General features: G+C 43.4%; 1 protein-coding gene across 2 annotated transcripts in view; it reads right to left on the reverse strand.

Moving 5' to 3' along the window:
- Positions 1-18,308, reverse strand: part of nckap1 (NCK-associated protein 1) — a 29,654-nt gene that overhangs the window by 5,934 nt on the left and 5,412 nt on the right. The window contains exons 2-24 of one of the 2 annotated variants that reach the window (XM_083681556.1): positions 17,477-17,587; positions 16,330-16,416; positions 16,133-16,189; positions 15,825-15,967; positions 15,534-15,624; positions 15,123-15,260; positions 14,953-15,001; positions 14,105-14,261; positions 13,769-13,825; positions 13,538-13,634; positions 13,055-13,161; positions 12,486-12,618; positions 11,647-11,728; positions 11,115-11,173; positions 8,311-8,456; positions 7,629-7,761; positions 5,343-5,462; positions 4,807-4,946; positions 3,292-3,423; positions 2,289-2,507; positions 1,776-1,906; positions 1,500-1,597; positions 232-325 (exon numbers count right to left, since the gene is read on the reverse strand). In XM_083681556.1, the coding sequence (XP_083537682.1) occupies positions 232-325; positions 1,500-1,597; positions 1,776-1,906; positions 2,289-2,507; positions 3,292-3,423; positions 4,807-4,946; positions 5,343-5,462; positions 7,629-7,761; positions 8,311-8,456; positions 11,115-11,173; positions 11,647-11,728; positions 12,486-12,618; positions 13,055-13,161; positions 13,538-13,634; positions 13,769-13,825; positions 14,105-14,261; positions 14,953-15,001; positions 15,123-15,260; positions 15,534-15,624; positions 15,825-15,967; positions 16,133-16,189; positions 16,330-16,416; positions 17,477-17,587 (2,581 nt within the window). Of the gene's footprint in view, positions 1-231; positions 326-1,499; positions 1,598-1,775; positions 1,907-2,288; positions 2,508-3,291; positions 3,424-4,806; positions 4,947-5,342; positions 5,463-7,628; positions 7,762-8,310; positions 8,457-11,114; positions 11,181-11,644; positions 11,729-12,485; positions 12,619-13,054; positions 13,162-13,537; positions 13,635-13,768; positions 13,826-14,104; positions 14,262-14,952; positions 15,002-15,122; positions 15,261-15,533; positions 15,625-15,824; positions 15,968-16,132; positions 16,190-16,329; positions 16,417-17,476; positions 17,588-18,308 lie in introns of both variants that reach the window. The other variant, XM_083681555.1, reaches the window with a different exon arrangement.

The raw sequence follows: 18,308 nt of genomic DNA on the forward strand, positions 1-18,308 counted from the left end.
TTGTCTTTTGACCTTCAGCAGACATAAGCAAAGCCACATACTTTAGGGCCTAAAGTTTAGGCAGGAGATGACTGAGAGAGTGTCTGTACTCTGTTGTACGATTGACTGGATACAGTATATCAGAAATATATTAATGTTTCATAAAGACAATCTATGGCTGATTTAGCCCCTTTGCAGCTGGCTGTCTGGCCCTGCCAGGAAAGGCCAGTGTAAAGGCAGAGTTATACCCACATGAGAGCTTCTTGAACAGTGCTGCCATCTGCTCCGGTTTGTCGAAGCTGGTCCTCATTTGGGTTAAAACTTCCACGTTGTCCACCACCAGTTTCTATAGGAGAAGAGAGGAGAGAGAGAGAGAGAGAGGAGTGGGGGGGAGACGGAGAAAAGAAGGAGAAAACGGGGGGGGGGGGGGGGGGTTAGTTGAGGGAGAGGAGAAGGAGAGGAAAGAAGGGGAGATGAGGGAGAGGGGCCTCATGATGAGCTGTGCAGGGAATAAACTAGGGATCCTAATTCCAGAGGCTTTCCTCCTTCGCACAACAGGAAAAGGCCCTTACCATCACCAGATGCTCCACAAAGCTATGATCTTACAAAAACAATTAGAGCCATGTAATTGTTCCTGATGGGTGTCTTGGCACCACGAGCTACAGGGATTAGGTTTTGAAATGTTGAGACCCGTCATGTGCGCCGCTTGCATGCCTTCCACTCGTTCCCTTTGCTTTGAGAGCATTAGCAGAAAACGTGTTTCCTGTTAAGCCATTTGATGAACACGGCATGGTGTGGAGACCGAATAAGAATCATGCTTCGCTCTACAACTGATTGTGAATCAGATACGAAACTTATTTTCGAACACAAATTGCTTTCAGACGGGGAAAGGAACGGTTTGCATGTTAGAGCATCATAAATATGACCCAGCGCCACTCTCACACACTTGTGTTTGCTCTTGGGACTAGACCACCAATTATAATCTGAAGAAACCATTTGAAAAACAATTCATTCATCTTCATAGCCGGCTGTGTTAAAGCTGTTGTTCATATGTAAATTAAATTCCAAAGAAACTGCTAGAAAACAGTGTTGCAACTCTGACATGCAACGCTAACAAAGAACCATGACTATTTCAAGACCTTTTTATTCATGGGACGGTCCCTTTAGTCTTTTTTGCACAACGTTCAAATGCAATCAATACCATTTGCTGATCTCCGTAAATTTAAAATCTCCTCCTTATAGTTACGAAATTATTCAGTGAGGGCAGAAACATGATCCAAATTCAGTTACCAGTAAGTAACTCACACTGGCTCCGGGAAACACCTCATTAACGGATAATGAAGAAAACACATAATTGCTCTGGCTATGTTGCCGTGGCAGAACAGTGGTTCAGAGGAGCACGGCATGCCCTACACCGCCAACAGAGAACAGAGTCCAAACTGCCCCGGGGGGTAACCCCTGCTGCTCAGGGGCTCGGTTTGACCTCTGACCATTAACCTCTGTGACCTCCATGACCTCACCTTGAGCTCTGCCACCTGGGAGGAGATGTGCCACATCAGGCTCTCGCTGAGGAACTTCATTCCATACGGCCCCAGAAGCTCCGACAGTGACCTCATCTCTACATCGGATAACAACAGCATGGGATTGTTAAGAAAATACTGCTAAACTAGATAGTATACCTCAGGATACTGTAAAGTAAAATAAGAGTGTATCATAAGAATGCATCCGTTTTAACAGAGAGTGCACCAATTCAGTGCAAGAATACAATAGAATAGATTAGGATTAAAGAAGCTAACCTGATATATCTGAATATTCCTCTGCATTGAAGGTCAGCTCGTTTTCTGTGGGCAGGTTGACGAAGGCCTTCATTGCTGGGAAGTAAGCTATGTGGCCATTACTGACTTGGCGCAGGAGTGTTTCTAGATACCTGCAGAGAGAAGAATATTATTCTCATTAGGGCCACACGATGTAGGTGGTTGACATATTGTATGACCAAATCCTTGAACGTTGTGTGTTTTGGTCACTGACTGGTGGTGGTGTGTAAAGACTAGGCTGGTGATGGTCTATAGGTAGAGACTAGAGGATAGTGATGTCTATGTGGGGAGTCACCAGTTAGTGTAGAGGCTGGTGATGGTGTGTAGGGAGTCACCAGTTAGTGTAGAGGCTGGTGATGGTGTGTAGGGACTCACCAGTTAGTGTAGAGGCTGGTGATGGTGTGTAGGGACTCACCAGTTAGTGTAGAGGCTGGTGATGGTGTGTAGGGAGTCACCAGTTAGTGTAGAGGCTGGTGATGGTGTGTAGGGACTCACCAGTTAGTGTAGAGGCTGGTGATGGTGGGTTCTCCATGGCTGTCCAGGTGCTGGGTCTGCTGCAGCAGCACGTTGTTGAACACCCTGGTGATGTCAATTTGGACATAGTTCTCTATGGACTGCAGCACAGTCATGTAGGCCCGAACACTGGTCTGCAGCTCAGAGGGCTTGGCGATCTCCTGGGTGGCCTGGTTGTACATGGTCATTCCCACGATGGACCTAAAGAAAACCCCAGGAACCATCTCTGTTAACAGACTCCAGGGAGTTTGGGCGACTCTTCAACACACTCACAATACCTGCATTGTTTTCCCCCCTCTCTCTATATTTCAAGATAACTTGGCCACGTACCGGCAAGGCATTTCAAACATGGCCGCTTTTTTAACTATGGCGCAACAAGCGATAAAAAACGGGTTTTCACACTCTGACCGACCATTAGGAACATTTACAAATAACAAGCCACTTTTCCCCTTCAGATGTAGGGCTGGGAACGGCGGGGCAGTAAAAGTTTTATCCTCCGTTGACCCAGAGGAACAGTGCAGGGCGGAGTGCTAAGTGGTGGTAATAGGCCCTCTCATGGCTGGGAAGCCCAGGCTGTCGAGGGGTTCACAGCCCCGGGGAGAGGGGCCAGCCAACGCACCCACGTCACGAGCCTCGACTCCCACAGCGGAAAATACCTGTTATTCCTCAGCCCTGTGTTTATTTAGTTGGGCAGGCTCGGTTCTGGACTGGTGTCAAAAATCAGTCTTATCCAAAGCCCTTGTCTGCATGACCAATAAATCACAGACACAAATCTTGAACCCAGGAGTTTTCTTCTCAGTTTCGATTTTAATTAATAGGAACAAATGGTTGTCAATGTTCCTTGACTTAAAACAATAAACCGATCCCTAACCCTCCATGAGAAAATCAATAGGATTCATGTTTGGGGGGAGGCAGGTTTACCCAACCTAACAGATACAATGCAGTGGGAACCAGTGTGTGTGTGTGTGAGTGAGTGCATACTTACTTGGTGAAGCGAATCTCTAGGTGGGAGGTGAGGTACTCGCGGGGGGTGAAGGTGTGCTCCCAGATCACCATGTTGGGAGTGTAGTTGATGGAGAAGCACAGCTCTGACAGCGCGGTGTGCAGCTTGTCCAAGCTAGCAAAACACATCACATTCAAAACTCATTTTCTTCAGATTAAAGAGGGAATCTGTGACGTAGCACAAGGCTTAGCTTTGCCCCCCATGCACCACAGCTACTGTTGCCTTTTCACATCCTGTTTTTGGCCCCAAACCTCCATTTACAATATTATGATAGCCCTGGTGGTGCCTTCCTCAGTGCAGCTTACTGGAAGCTCAGAATTAGGAGGAGAGTTAGTAACAAATGAAACCCAAATACCTAGAGCGGGGAGGTCAAATTATAGGAGTTTACTCTACAGTAGCATGACATACAGAGACACAGGGAAATACAAGTTAAAAACCGGACGATTTGAGTTACAAAATCCATAAGTATCCCTGAATATCCATTAAATAGTCTGAGGGAAGGGCCTGTCTCAGTGTTGACTGAAATTGTGATGATGCCATCAGTCCTATCTCCCTCCAGATTGTACGATTGACTGAGTTCACAAATGTGGTACTACATTTAGAAGGATGTCTAGTTTCCCCAAAAAACACACAAAAAAATCTTGGGATTATTATTGACTCCAACCTCACGCCCACATTAAGAACATGTGCAGAATACCTTATTTCTGCTTACACAATTTTGCAAAAATAACACATTCTCTTTCACTACAAGATGCTGACAAATTGGTTCATGCATTTGTCAAGTCAAGGTTAGATAACTGTAACACACTGTTATCCGGTCTTACAAACACAGCTTTACACAATCTCCAACTGGTCCAAAATTCAGCTGCAAGAATGCTAACCAGAACCAGAAGGACTGAACACATTATCCCTGTCCTTAAGTCACTGTACTGGCTTCCTATTAAGGTCAGGGTTGATTTCAAAGTGCTCCTTAATACATTTAAAGTCCTTGGCTTCATTCTGCTTGGCTGATCTTATTCATCCCTATTCCAGTCCGTGCTCTTCGATCAGTGAAAGAACAGTGGGTGGCAGGTCATTTTCAGCCTGCCAGCCCATGTTAGGGAGTCTGACACAGCGTCAATTTATTAAAACACGATTAAAGTCTCACTTTTTTTAACCTGTCCTATTGCTAACTTTCATTTTCCTCTTTCAAAATCCTTTGTTTTCTCCTTTTTTTTTCTTCTATTGTTATTACTTTGTTGTCATACTTACACTTACAATTGTGTACCTATGTGTCTGTTTGTATCTGACTTAAAGTGTGCTGTGACCCTTGTTGAGATGCACTTGAAACTGTAATAAACTTGAAACATCAGTGTGTACTACAGTACTTATTTAGTGAATATCAGGTGGTACTATTACTTATTTACCTTCAGAGGGTGCTTATATACAGTATGAAGTGACCTTCAGGGTGTACTTTTTACTTTGTGACCATAAAAAGGGTGCTACTGCTGTACTTACTTGGTGACCAGTAGTCTGTTCTTCCTCATGCTCTCCACCCCAGGTTTCTCGCGCTCTGGTTCAGCTTTCTTCCCAGTCTGCTTCTTGGACTTCTTGTTCACCGCCTGACTGATGGTTTTGGCACAATGTTTTGGCAGTAGCTGTGCACAGGAGGAAAAGGAAACTCCTTTTTAACACCCACAAGCCATAAGGAACGAAGTGACAAATTATGTTTCGAAAAGGCACTGGAACATGCACAACTAAGACCTACTTTAAGTCATAAGTTCCAACACTTTATTTGCGAGTGTCAACAGTTCCAACCCACCAATGCAATATGCTGTTAAAGGTGTGCTGTTTTTTTTTTCCTTTTCTTTACGGGTCTCACTACTTACAAAAAGCATTACCTACAGTCTTTTTCATACAATGTGTCAGAAACAATACTCAACTGTGATTCATTTTCAACCACCATGAATGACAAGAGCTATAAGCTTTATAACAGCAGACTCATCCACAACGCAAACCCCTGACCGATCACCATGACGACGACGACCTCTCACCTGGTCACTCAGCGTACACTGCTCGGTGCAGATGTCAGTGATGAGGTTACGCGCCTGCTTGGCCATCTCGTCCAGGAACATGTTGCACAATGACAGGCTGCGGTCACCGATGTGGTGCCTCTGGGGTGGGAAGGATGAGACAGAAAACGTTAGCACAGGTAGAGTGTTTTGGGAAACACTTTACAGTGTTAGTGTTATAGTGTTGTTATACTTGTAAGGAGAGTATTGTTCAACATTGCTGCCTGTAGCATTAACCCTGATCCTAACCATATCCTTAGTTCCAAGTAAAGTACCAATGAGTTATCACTAAACTTGTTACACTGTACATATAAAAGTAATTACAAAGTAATACAAACACTGTCACTCAATTTTGTAGTTCACGATATTGGTGGTGATTGTGCAGAGGATGGAGTAGTGAATGGCTGTTTGTGACTGGGCAGACGGCTCTGAATGAAGCTGTCAGTCATCGCCTATACCCCAAACTGCCCCCCCTCGGACCAAACAGTGAACTCTAACACTGGTCCCCCGCAAAACAACTTCCCCCCTGTGAGAGAAAACAACCCTGTGCAGGCAAATATGACAAGCAATTCAGTTTGCTCTTTTGGAAAACCCAAACAGATGGGGGGGGGGGGGGCGTGTCCTGAGGCATGAGGGAGATGAACAGAGGTTGTCATTTAGAGCTTTGAGTGGCAGGTCTCGTTTCAACCCCTCCTCAGGGTTTTTCTGATCCATAGATGTCAGAGTCATATCAATGTGCCCTCACACAGAACACTGCAATTATTATCTCTTTACTCAAAACAGGAGGAGAGAATAGTTTCAGATGGAATAGCTTCATGACAATTGTTGCTTTCTAATTTCCCTCTGGTGATAGGCCAAATATTAAAAATATTTAAAAAAAATAATAATAATAATAACTGACGTAAAATGCTGTTAGCTGAAGAAAATAAAACCCGATCTTGATGCCAAGGCTGACCTTTGCTGAAGCTCGGTGATCTTTTTACTGTTACTATAAACCGCTGTAAAAAGTTCTCTGTGCAAGATGGAAATATTCTTGGAAACATTTAGTGCTTTTCCAACATAAATAAAGTTTGCAGCTGTCCAAAGCTGTGTGGAGTGGACATAGGAAGAGGAACATTTGGAAGACATGCTGAGAGAGGGAGTTTGGTGTTTGAATAAGTGAAATCCAAGCCTTCTATGGCTCAATAAATCTCTTTTATTTCTCTAAGTACTCTCAGACAGCTCTACACTAAGGCTCTCCTTTGACCACTGGCTCGCCCACATGAGAACCGCCATTGTACCGCTTATTTTGGTACCGTTTGTCAACCAATTAGGAGCAAAAATATGCCTTATTTACCAAACGAGATGGATACTGGAGGGCACGATGTTTTGCAGGAACAAACACTTCATGAATGCGCCTGGTGAATTTCAACGGCTGGAAAAAGGAAGCTGTTGTGCGCCGTGTGTGCAGAGGCCCTTCCACATCTCCCTAGAGAGGGCCTGTAGCTGCACCGGTGTATGGTTCAATTACAGATTTAATAAATCATGCTTTTCAGCGTCGGGGTTTTCAGTACACATCCTGGTACACGGACCACAGCGCTGGACGCTTCGTTACACGACATTCCAAGGCCTCCAGACGTTTGCGGTGCTTTCCTGATTCTCGGTAGGACTCCATCCTGTGGGGTTTAGCATGGAGCCCTCGCGCCACTGAGACACAGCTGAATGACAGACCCACTTTCCCAGCCTCCCATCCCCGAGGTGCAACACTCTCCATTAGTCAGTGTGGGAAGACATCCTGTGGAAGGAGCCCTACTTCTCTGAGACTACAGTCCCCTTAAGAGCTACAAAAACGGAATAGGCTACTTCAGTCGCTTTTTACAGAAAGATTCCACTTCTTAGAATCTTTAGAGGTGTGCATATTTGAAACAAAATAAGTCTTTAAATTTCATGTAATTTAAAACAACCATAAGAGGTTTATCTAATAGTCTTTTTAATTTGTCAGATTGAAAAGATGCATTACGCAACATTTTCACATGCAAATAGCCCTTAATGTCCATGATAAGGGGATTTTTGGGGGGGAATTACGATATGATAACACAGTATTATCAAGATATTTCAGGTACCTCGAAGACATTCTTCATGAATCAAATGAAGCTCAAACTATCATTTAAATGCTGAACAGTGCACCTTTAAAAATCAACTTTATCTGTATTGACGATGAGACCGCTTTCAGGTTTAGTCCCGCAGGCTGATCTGATTTCAGATCCCCCCCTCTGTTCTACTACGTACCTCCTCGGGACAGAGTTCATGGGTGCAGCTCATGAAGTGGGTACACAGCAGGGGGAAGGAGATGGAGTGGCGCGACTGAGAGGGCAGCTCCAGACATTGCTGGAACATCTTCTCAAACGCTCGACTGTAAAAGCTGTCAGAGAAGAAGAGAGAGAGGGAGGAAAAAGGGCCTTACTCATACGTCCATCTGGTATATTCATATCTAATCTCTTATATCCATCTGGTACATTCATATCTAATCTCATACGTCCATCTGGTACATTCATATCTAATCTCTCCTGTCCCGTCTCCACCGTGCAGAAAAAAAAAAATATATATATATCTAAACAAAACTTCTAACAGACAGTTACCATGGCTTTTAGTTGTTTAGTTGTTCGCAATGGCTTCACTTAAAGATACAGACGATAACTTTATTTGCTTTCCCTCTGGGGGCACTTGTGAGTAAAGAAGGTCCCTGAAATGGATTTTCTAAGGACAGAAAGGGGCACAGCTCCCCACCCCGATGAGCTAAAGCTTAGAAATTATAATAATTTGTCTATTTCAAAAGTTTGGTAACCCTAAAATAAGGCAAACATTTTTATTGATATAATACACAATGAATTACATATAAACCGTAAAGTTGACATTGTCAACTGAGCCTCCAGAATGCACATTCAACATGAAGGTAAAAAAGGGCCCCTACCAGAAGATGGAGAGGTCTGACGTTTCCACCAGCATCTCCACCAGGGAGTCCACCATCTTGGTATGGAATATGATGGTGTTCATCATCTTGCCCAGCTCTCGGTGGTCAGCAATGCCCAGAGAAGCCTTGGACACACTGGTGTAGGCCTAACACCAATGGACAACATATCCAATCAGCAAGCACCCTTACCAGTTCACATTCGTATTGATTGAGTTGTATTTTACAGTCCTGTTTCAGTTGGTTAACTCTATGTTAATAGCAGGAAAATTGCTGACTGCAAGAAGTACTCCCTCCGCACAAACCCCCCCCCCCTACCCTCCCCCCTTAAAAAAAGAAAATCAAAGAAAAACCAAGACAATTTTGAATTGGAAATCAGTCTGGGAGAAAAGTGTGGTAGGATAAGTTACCGTATTATTAACATGAGGAGGAATTCTGGGAAACGTTTGTGCTAACTTGATACTGCTGATACTTGACAATGACCAGACAACACTGTCTCCTCCCAAGCATGTGGGATACCATGAAGACAATATGCAAAACAGATTCTCTTTGGTGTCTCAGCGGGTTCAGAGAGAAGTTGTTTTCTTTTAATGTTGAGATCATTACAGGGAAATGGTTGTAGCTATAAAGCAGTAATGCCATCCCTGAGGTCACGACCAGGGACACAGCTGTATGACCAGTACAAATAGCCCTTGGAGAGGCCAAGATTCCAAAAATAAAGCGTGAAATCCTTAAAAGAAAAACACACACACACTTTTGCAAGAAGTGACTGCTACCCAAGTGTGAGAACATGCAGTGAAAGTGTTGATTGGAACATGATCCCACTAGTTTTCATCATCTAAATAGCTGCCAACTAAATGACTGTTGTATGCCAAGGTGGTACTGCATGCCACAAGAAGACCTTCAGCAGGTGCTGAACTCTTCGAACCTGTGGCTTCAGAATTTGAGTAAGGATAATAAATACAGAAATTATACAAAGGAAACTGAGTATTGAAATGCAAGGCATATTTTCAGAGTAAGTGCTGATCATGCCATGATGTTTTGGATGTCAAGCTGGGAGGGGAGGAAAGAACATGCAGTCCTAATTTAAACAAATGACAACTTTGAAGGCTTAATCAAGCCTTAATAAACCCATTTTAAGGCCACGGTTATAACAACCTTCAAAAATCATTTAAAGCAAAAGTCATGCTAAAGGGCCGCAAAAGGAATATGCCACATTTGGCAATGCACCAGAAGTAAGGACCTGCTAAACCAGCCTTTATGTGGATCACATTTGTCTTATGAAGGGTTTATGAAGGCTTCATTAAGCCTTTACAAGCTTCAGGTTCTGTTCCACACATGTGGAACACGTGCTAAAGAGTCTCCGTTTGCTAAACTGAGAGTATTCTGACATATATTGTGACTAGGGTCTATTTCTAGGGCTGACAGAAGCACCTGAGTATGTATGGTATATATAGCTGTCCATACAATCGTCAGCTGTTCTTAAGCCGGCTGTTTAAATACTTCCTGAATTTGCTTTGTCCTGGCAGATACAAATGCAAGGGCACACAATGAAGAAACCTTGCTATCTGTGGGGTTCTGTTTTTGCAATAGTGTAAAGGAGGAAAGACTGGCTGTGAAAAGTGCAGCCAGTTGAAAAACCGTGGACTTGAGAAAATAGTTGTTCAGCTGTGGGAAAACAGTCCCCGTTCCACGCATGGAAGCTTTTCTCTCTCTCTCCCCCCTCTTGCCCAAAAACTAAACTGAGAACTTTTCCGAGTGAAGCGTTTCTGGCCCCGGCCCTGAGCTGAGATCAAACACATTTTCAGAGAGAGTGGGACGTCCATGACACAGAACATACACTGGGGTGCAGGCTGGGCCGGTCCCACGGCAGACACGGACCAACGGGTCAGGGAAAGTGATCTAGGTGGCTGGCAGGGAGGATGAGGTTGTGATGATCTCAGCAAAATACTGAGGGGTTCAAGCGTTGAGAGTGCTCAACCGCACTTGAAAATAATACGCTAGTTCTCTGGGGTGAATCCTGATTTATTTGGGCCCGGATAAAAGGCGTCCACAATTCTTAAACAAACACAGAGCTTCAAAGAAGAATATTTATTGTCATTCATTTGAAATTATCTTATAGATGGGGAAAGGGCACAGAACCTATCCTCACAGCATGAATAAGTCAAGTTTTTTTCCTGAAAGTATGGAAATGTCATAATGTGCACATGAAGCAAAAACACATTTCTTTTTGACAGACATTTGTCATTAATGGCAGATTGGAATCCTTATTTCCATCATATTATTCCCAGCAATTTTTCCCATTACTGGCCTGTTGAATTCATTAATCTGGGGCGGAAGCCTTCATAATGCTTATATAAAGGCCTACATTATCTAGATGCTTCATAAATCACTAATAAGATAGTCATACAATATAAATGGTGATAGAACAGGTCCTTCCATGTGGTCACCCTTCATATACATTACATTAAATCCCCTGTCAGTCCCACTTTAAATGAAGGATAGCTTTTATTGTCTTCAAGAAGCCTCCATAAACCCTTTAGGCCGATGTAGATGAATGACTTCTGAAGCATCTACGTAGGCCATAAAGGGTTTACGAAGGTCTCATGGAGCCTGAAAAGCTATCCTTCTCTTAAAGTGGGATTGACAGGACACAGTGAGACTGTTTACATGCTAAACACTGATGCCTCATTATTGCTATAGCCAGTGCTAATTAGGACTGATGTGACCCAGTGCAACCTGATCTGCCAGCCCGCAGGCTGCAGTCGCCCCAGCTTCCCCAGCGCTCATCTCCCTGATGGGCTTACCTGCAATCTGAACCAGTCCAGCCTCATGCCCCTGAAATCAAACACGTCCCCGTCTTCCACTGTAACACCGACAGAGACAATTCACTCAGATATGGGATCACCATGACACGGGAGGGCAGCCTCTCTGCCTACTGCTCGCCATCTGCCCTCCATCACTCATGAACACAGGATACCTGTCTACACACACAATGGCTGAAAGAGCTTGCAGCTGATATGGTTGCGGTACAACAATACAAAGTATGGGGGTGAAGTGGTGAAGTTGCCCCTAGGCACGGATCTAGGATCAGCTTACCTTCCCCCACACCCTGACCTTCACTCTTAGGGGAGGGGGGTAACCCTAAGCTGACCCCAGACCATCATCGAGGGCCAACTTCACCCTACATCCAATAATGTCCAAGTACAACTATTCTAAACTAAAACATTTACAGTAACTGGATAGAATTAACTCTATGGTTAATGGCGTTATATGAGATTGGATCAAGTTCTGATGAGGTTGTGAACATGGCATGGCAGGTCGTGTTAGGTTGAATACCTTGTTTAACGTTGAGGGACGTCATAGTGTTGACGAAGGACGACATGATGATGGACTCGTCCTCTGGACAGACAGACAGGTTCTGGAGGAGAGGGAAAACAGTTATGTAAGCGTACTTACATAATGCATTATATAATGTGGTCATAATGCATTCTAAAACTTGTCATAAGTATCTATAATGGTATTATGATCCTCAGTTATTATAATAAAAAAATGTGGCAATTACATGTTGTGAATTGATTAATAATAGAACATTATTGGGCCTCATACAGTGCATGTATAATCTATAATGCATTCTACTAATTGGCTAGTAAAGCCAGCATTACCCTGCAGGTTTAGAGATGGCTGGTAAAGCCAGCATTACCCTGCAGGTTTAGAGATGGCTGTAGGAGTAGCTGCTGTGAAGGGGTTAACTGAACCAACACAAGAGGAAGAGAAGACAGAGAGGCCTTGCAAAATATGAAATCTCGAACATACTTGGTCTCCATCTAGTGGTGGGTTGTGCTTTCTCCTGTCGAATACCAACCTGCATATAAACACTTTCCCCAACACCCCACCTGATCCAGAATCACACACTGAATCCAGAATTAACCCCTAGCCGCTTCCCACCTAGATACTTGTGTAGGCCTGAAAGGATCGGATGAAAGAAAATGACACCTGACCAGCAAGTACATTGCTTACACCGATCCAATCTTCTCAGATATACAGTACACAAGTGCCTAGGTTAAGGGCTAGGGGTTCACATTTGACATTCAAGGGAAACCTTAAAGAAATAAACAGAATTACACCCAGATCTAGGAACATCCTCCACATGAGAAGCAGACAGCAGGCGGCCTCACCTGGACCAGCTCATTCAGCACCACGGCGTCGAAGCCGGACAGGTACTGGACGTAGTACCTCTGCATGACGGGACCGTACTTCCTCACGTGGGCCCTCAGCTCCTCCATGTAGAAGATCAGCTCCGCTATGTGCCTGTGGGACATGAGAGAACATGAGAGAAGTGCAGAGCAGACTGAGGCTCTGGCCAGAGCTCTAGGCAATCGCTGCACGTTGTCTTTTCTCCAAAACATTTTTTATTCATGCAGTATTGTGTCCAGAAACACCCCCTAATACTTTTTTCATACATACTAGTGTGGACCTGAAAGTATTAGATTGGTGGAAGGTAGATGTTATCATTTCTGCCACCCTGTTTCTACCTATATCTCAGTCTTCTCAGATCTAGGTAACATTGGCTGGGCATCCCCCAGCTGGACAGGACCTGCCTTGTACGTCTAAATAAATCCAGCCTCCACCAAGTACAGTCACTATTCTTATTATGAAGCCAAACCCTCTAGCCAACACGATGGGATTTGTCATTCTGAATACTAAACATTATTGTAGTGTTTAGTGTACAGCCAGAGTGCCTTACTTGTCAGTGAAATCATCCGTGCTCTTCTTCTGGATGTTGTCTGCGTGGCGCAAGAGCCAAATGATCTCATCCCGGGCGAAAGACAGAGCCATGAAGACGAACAGAGCCTGGGGATGAGGTCAGGAGTCGTGTTTTCAATGTCATTCAAACAAGGCTGACGGTCAGCCAACAATTTCTGAACACAACTTTGTGTCCTCCACGAATGTTGGCTTACCTCAGGTAATAGTCTGATGCACAGTTCGCCACAAACACCTAGTTGAACACACCTCAGGAGTCATGTTTCTACTGTCAACTATCAATCAGTACGTTAACACTGCCACTAAACTGTGTAAGACCTGCTGAATCATATAAGCCTTTTAGTACTTAAAGGCTGAATCCTAACAACTTTTAGCATTAGCCCACTTTTAGCATTAGTCCACTTTCAGCATTAGCCCACGCTTAGAATTAGTGTTGAGGCAACTTGAGCGCAACAGAGTACAGTACCTTGGGTCCCAGCAGCCCAGGCTGGTCGGAGAGGACTGTGGCTAGCTCTTTCAGGGCCGACCTCAGGAACTTGCGTCTTTCTCTATGCATCAAGCCCCTTTAGCCAGACGAGAACACACAATAAGACACACGTTCTGAGGAGATAATGTTCTCAGTGCCATGTAAAACCACTTGGTGTTGGATGTCTTGTAATACTGTAGATGAGAGGCCCTTGACTAGTGAAGCACTTACGCATGTTGCAGGGCTGACTCTTTGCACTCTCTGATGTCATTGATGCGCTTGTTGTAGCTGTAAAATGAAGAGGGAGAGTAGTTAATACACTCAAGCCTAACCACACTGGAAATAAGTCCATGGCTTTACTGCGTTATCTTTTTGTTATTATTTTTATGGATTGGCTGTACTGCTCTTTCATTGATGTTTCTGTGTCTTTCATTATCTAATGAATTAATGTATGAATGTATGAATGCATAATGTATTTATTCATTCAACCTTTACTTGAGTGTAGTTGCCTTAGTGGCTTCTCCGTGGGTTAAAGGCATGGTGTTTTGAAGTAAACGGAGCGCTCACCCGCGCATATTGACAAACAGGTCCTCTGCTGCCTTGTGGATGTGGAACACCTCATCCCTGAACAGGCACAGGCAGGTGCTGCTCTGCAAGGCCAGCTTCCACAGGCTCAGCGCCGCCTGGTCGCTGTTCAGAACTCCGTGACACAGGATGAACCCGACTGACAAACGCCAGTGGAGAAGGGGAGGATGTTAGAGACACAAATAAACACCTCTGCAACGTCAAAGTTCACATTCGGCTTGTCATTTGATAATATAAACAAAGATAAACCAATGATGCTCCCCCTTCCCAGGCTCCAGGGGTATCAACCCCCTCTTATGAGATCTTATGAGATTTACCACAGATAATTCCTAATAATCCAATAGGAGGCGTTCTCTGGGTATTAAAACTCAATAAAATAAACCATTTATAACATTTTGTTGACATCCCTCCCATTTTTGCCAGCACTAGCAGTACACACATTGTCAGCTCCCAGCAGGTACAGATAACAGCCCAGACTAGATTTAACTGGCCATGTAGAATGTTGTGTTAAAATGCAGTAAGACTTTCAGAATACAAAAGGTAAGAAAATTATGTATCTGAAGCTACTAGCAGTGTTGAGAGATTGTGATAAGTAAAAACAGTACTTCTTGCTTCTAATTTGAGCATTTTAATTATAAACAATTAAATGTTTGTAACCTAACATTTACCCAGGGATGATTTGATATGGGAATCAAAGTCTCTTAAGTGGGCCTTTCATAATTATATTGTTAGGTACCCCTCGCCGCGAGTAAGAGGTAAGCGACTCATCCAAAAACACTAAATTAGCGAAAATGAATGACAAATACCCCCAATTAGTAATCCATACTTACATACGATCCACTTCTCCATGGCGTCCAGGGACAGATATTCACAGGGCATCTGGAACAGAGAGTTATTCTTATTAGGGGAGTGTCAGCCAAAACACTGGGCTGAGTTTACAGTACTGACCATGGGCTGGGCTGGGCTGGGCTATGGTACTGGGCTGGGCTATGGTACTGACCGTGTCTGACTGGGCTGGGTTCAGCATGGTGCTGGGGGCACTGATGAGGCTGAGTAGCTGGGCGTTCCTCCACTGGTCTGCAGATAGGTTCCTCCGGGGGTAGACCATCTGCAGGGAGAGCAGGGCGTCTGACAGAGACTGGAGAGAGACAAGATGATTAGTTGGAAATAGAGCTTGATTTCATTCAAATAGTTTGGGTACTCTTGATTTAACTTGCATAGGGCGTCATTTTAATGGTTCCAATGCGCCAGGCAGACTCAATGAAGTGCACACACCTAGTAGTATCTGAAGTATCTGAAGGAAAACAAATACTATTTTTTGTAATACTATTACTAACACCCGTGTATGGTAGTGCTCAAGAGAAGGAATAGGACTTGTGAGATAAAGTGATACTTTCATGTTTGAATTCACCTTTCCATGGGGAACAAATTCTTCCATCATCTTTTTCAAGGGATTCTCGTAGTCAACAATCATTTGTCCAAGCCTAGGGTACTCCCGATCACTGGACAAGTACAAACATGTTGTAAATGGTACTTCTCAGATGTTTCTAAGCAGACACCAAATTTACCATACAAAATGTGCGTTCATCTTTCAAATAATCCTGTTTTATTACAATTCTATTATTAGAATAGAAAGCCCACTGTGAGTAACTTGAAACAGTGTGTCCAGTTTGTCAGAGACCCTTATCTTAAGCGGACTGACCTTGCACCGTGTGTCATTTCATGGGCATAGTTGTAGAGGCCGATGATTGCTTTCCTCTCTTCGATGCGAGACAGCAGCATCATTAGATTAGTGTAGGTCACCACTAAATCAAGGTAGTTCTTGGTGAGATCGAAGTTTACAGTCTGAAAAAAGACGGGAGATTAAAATCAGAACCTTGAGAAGAAAGACAAACTGGGACACCGAGAGCATCCTGTAACAACTTGATTGTTTCTCAAGCATTTGTGTAGGCCGTAGACGGCAGTACAATTAATTTCAAGTGTGACCGAAGATTCTGACTTAAAACTTACAATATCAAAGAAAACTTGGCAAGCATCAATGTTGTTCAGCAGCTCACAGACATGGTCCTTGAGGGAGATGAAAAAACACATATGATTACATGTACTACCCTAAACTCCATATTTGACTATTAATCTCCAGTATCATACAATGGAACATCAAAGCATCAAACTCAAAAGAAGACAAACACTTCCATTGTATTACTTACCTTAAATTCCATAACATCAACAAATGTGAAGTAATACAAAGCTAGATTCTTGAGAATCTCAGACTTCTCTTTCTGTAGTTGTGCAAGCTGTTGCTGTAGAAGAAAAAGAAAAACCACAAATCTAAAATTGGGCTCTTTGAACTATAAAGTTATACACTAAATAACTTTAAGAGTCTTACAAGCCAAATCTGAAGACTTGTTTCCTGGGTAATTGACTTTAGTCTCTTGCTCTAAATAAATTTAAACACAAAACTCTACTCTGATATGACCAAACATACTTAATGATCCTGAAGGGCAATGGGGAGCAGCAAGACAATGATTTACACCTGTCCGTCTACAACATTCTCAATGACACTTAATGTGTTTGGTAGGTTAGGATGTTTAGAGAGAGGATGAATAACAGGAGCTCCAGTGACATATTCACATGCAGTTGCAGAATGAGGAATCCAGGACTAGACAGTACATGCATTCTGCCTCCCTTGACAAATGACTACAACAGCACTGCAAACCTGCAGAATTTGTTTAAAAATGTAATTCCACGTTTTCTTAAATTGGGTGTACTGCACAAGTCTTGGATCCCTTTGTACAATACATAATGACACTAAAAAGATAAAATCAGAACTGTTTCAAAGTAAAGTCTTAAACGATAAACTACGTTGTACACAGAGATATGTCAAACGGGTGAGGGACCGCAGAGGAGGTTGAACTTACCAAAAAGAATTTTCCAGAAAAAAGCCGTTAAGCATGCAAAACAAAAAACACAGACATAAACGTAAGACACTGCAGCAAGAGGGACAACATATCAAAACACACCACCACTTTACAGCACTAAAAGAAGCAGTTAAACATCTGTAATCAAATACAAAGCCAGCCAAATGGTGAAAGCTAAGCATCTGTGGAAAGAAACACTTGAGAAGACATACATAGTGATAAGTTACTGAAAAAAGCCGGTGATACACTGAGTAGAGACTGAACAGAGTAACTATGGAAATGTATATGTGAGTCGTTCATAAACATTTTAAATATTCATGTGAGGTGTTGAATAATGAATGTCAGAAGTAGGTCAAAAGATAAGATTGATTCATTTGGAAATATCTAGCCTTAAAATGAGATGAAAAAACCAGCGTATGTATGTAAGAGAACTCACGTTGTTGTTGCGTGTCTCAACCGCCGGGAACTTTCTGACAATAAACTTGACAGCTGACTCCAGATTCTTGTCAGTTAGATAGGATGGTTTTGCTTTGGGGTCTCCGCATGCCTAGAATAGAGACGGGGGGGAAACAGAAACAAATGCTGAAGATGCTGCAGCTGGAAGGTTCCATTCCTAACATACACACACAGAGAACACCAAAACATTCTAAGATGAGAGGTGGTAGGATGACGACAAGGCAAAGTATGAGAGGATTTTTGGTTGCAATGGAGAAAGCATTGAGTGAGAGTGAAAGTGAGAGAGAAGAGTGTGTGTGTGTGTGTGTGTGTGTGTGTGTGTGTGTGGTAGAGAACACATATATTTGCACTGACAGCGTGCTGAGGAGTTAGTGATGGAGCAGAGGATGGGCAGACTCCTACAGGGAGAAAAGACCGTTGAACTGTGCATCACATTATCCATATTAGGAGCAGTAGAAACATCAGCAGATGTTTATTTGAGGTAGGGTGGTGTATGGTCACAAGGTTAATATGATGCAGAGCATGCATCTCGCCATATAACAAAACACAACAAAGGCCGGGATCCCATCCATTGCATTTAGCAGCTTTGTGCACTGTGCTTTAAGAGGTGTGTTTGATTTGCACAACAGCTTGACCCAGATGGAGGGAGTTGACACTTGATTTCGCAATCGGCAGGATGGTCATCTGTGCCGGATGACTTCGTAGCCAGGTTTGCCAATCAGAACTCGTTCTTGTGCAAATCAAATGCAACTCTGAAGGCACAGTGCGGACGGATGCCATCTGCAAATGATTGTATCCTGGCCAAAGAGTCT

This window comes from Argentina silus (genome assembly GCF_951799395.1).
Source record: "Argentina silus genome assembly, chromosome: 12".
Lineage (NCBI taxonomy): Eukaryota > Metazoa > Chordata > Actinopteri > Argentiniformes > Argentinidae > Argentina > Argentina silus.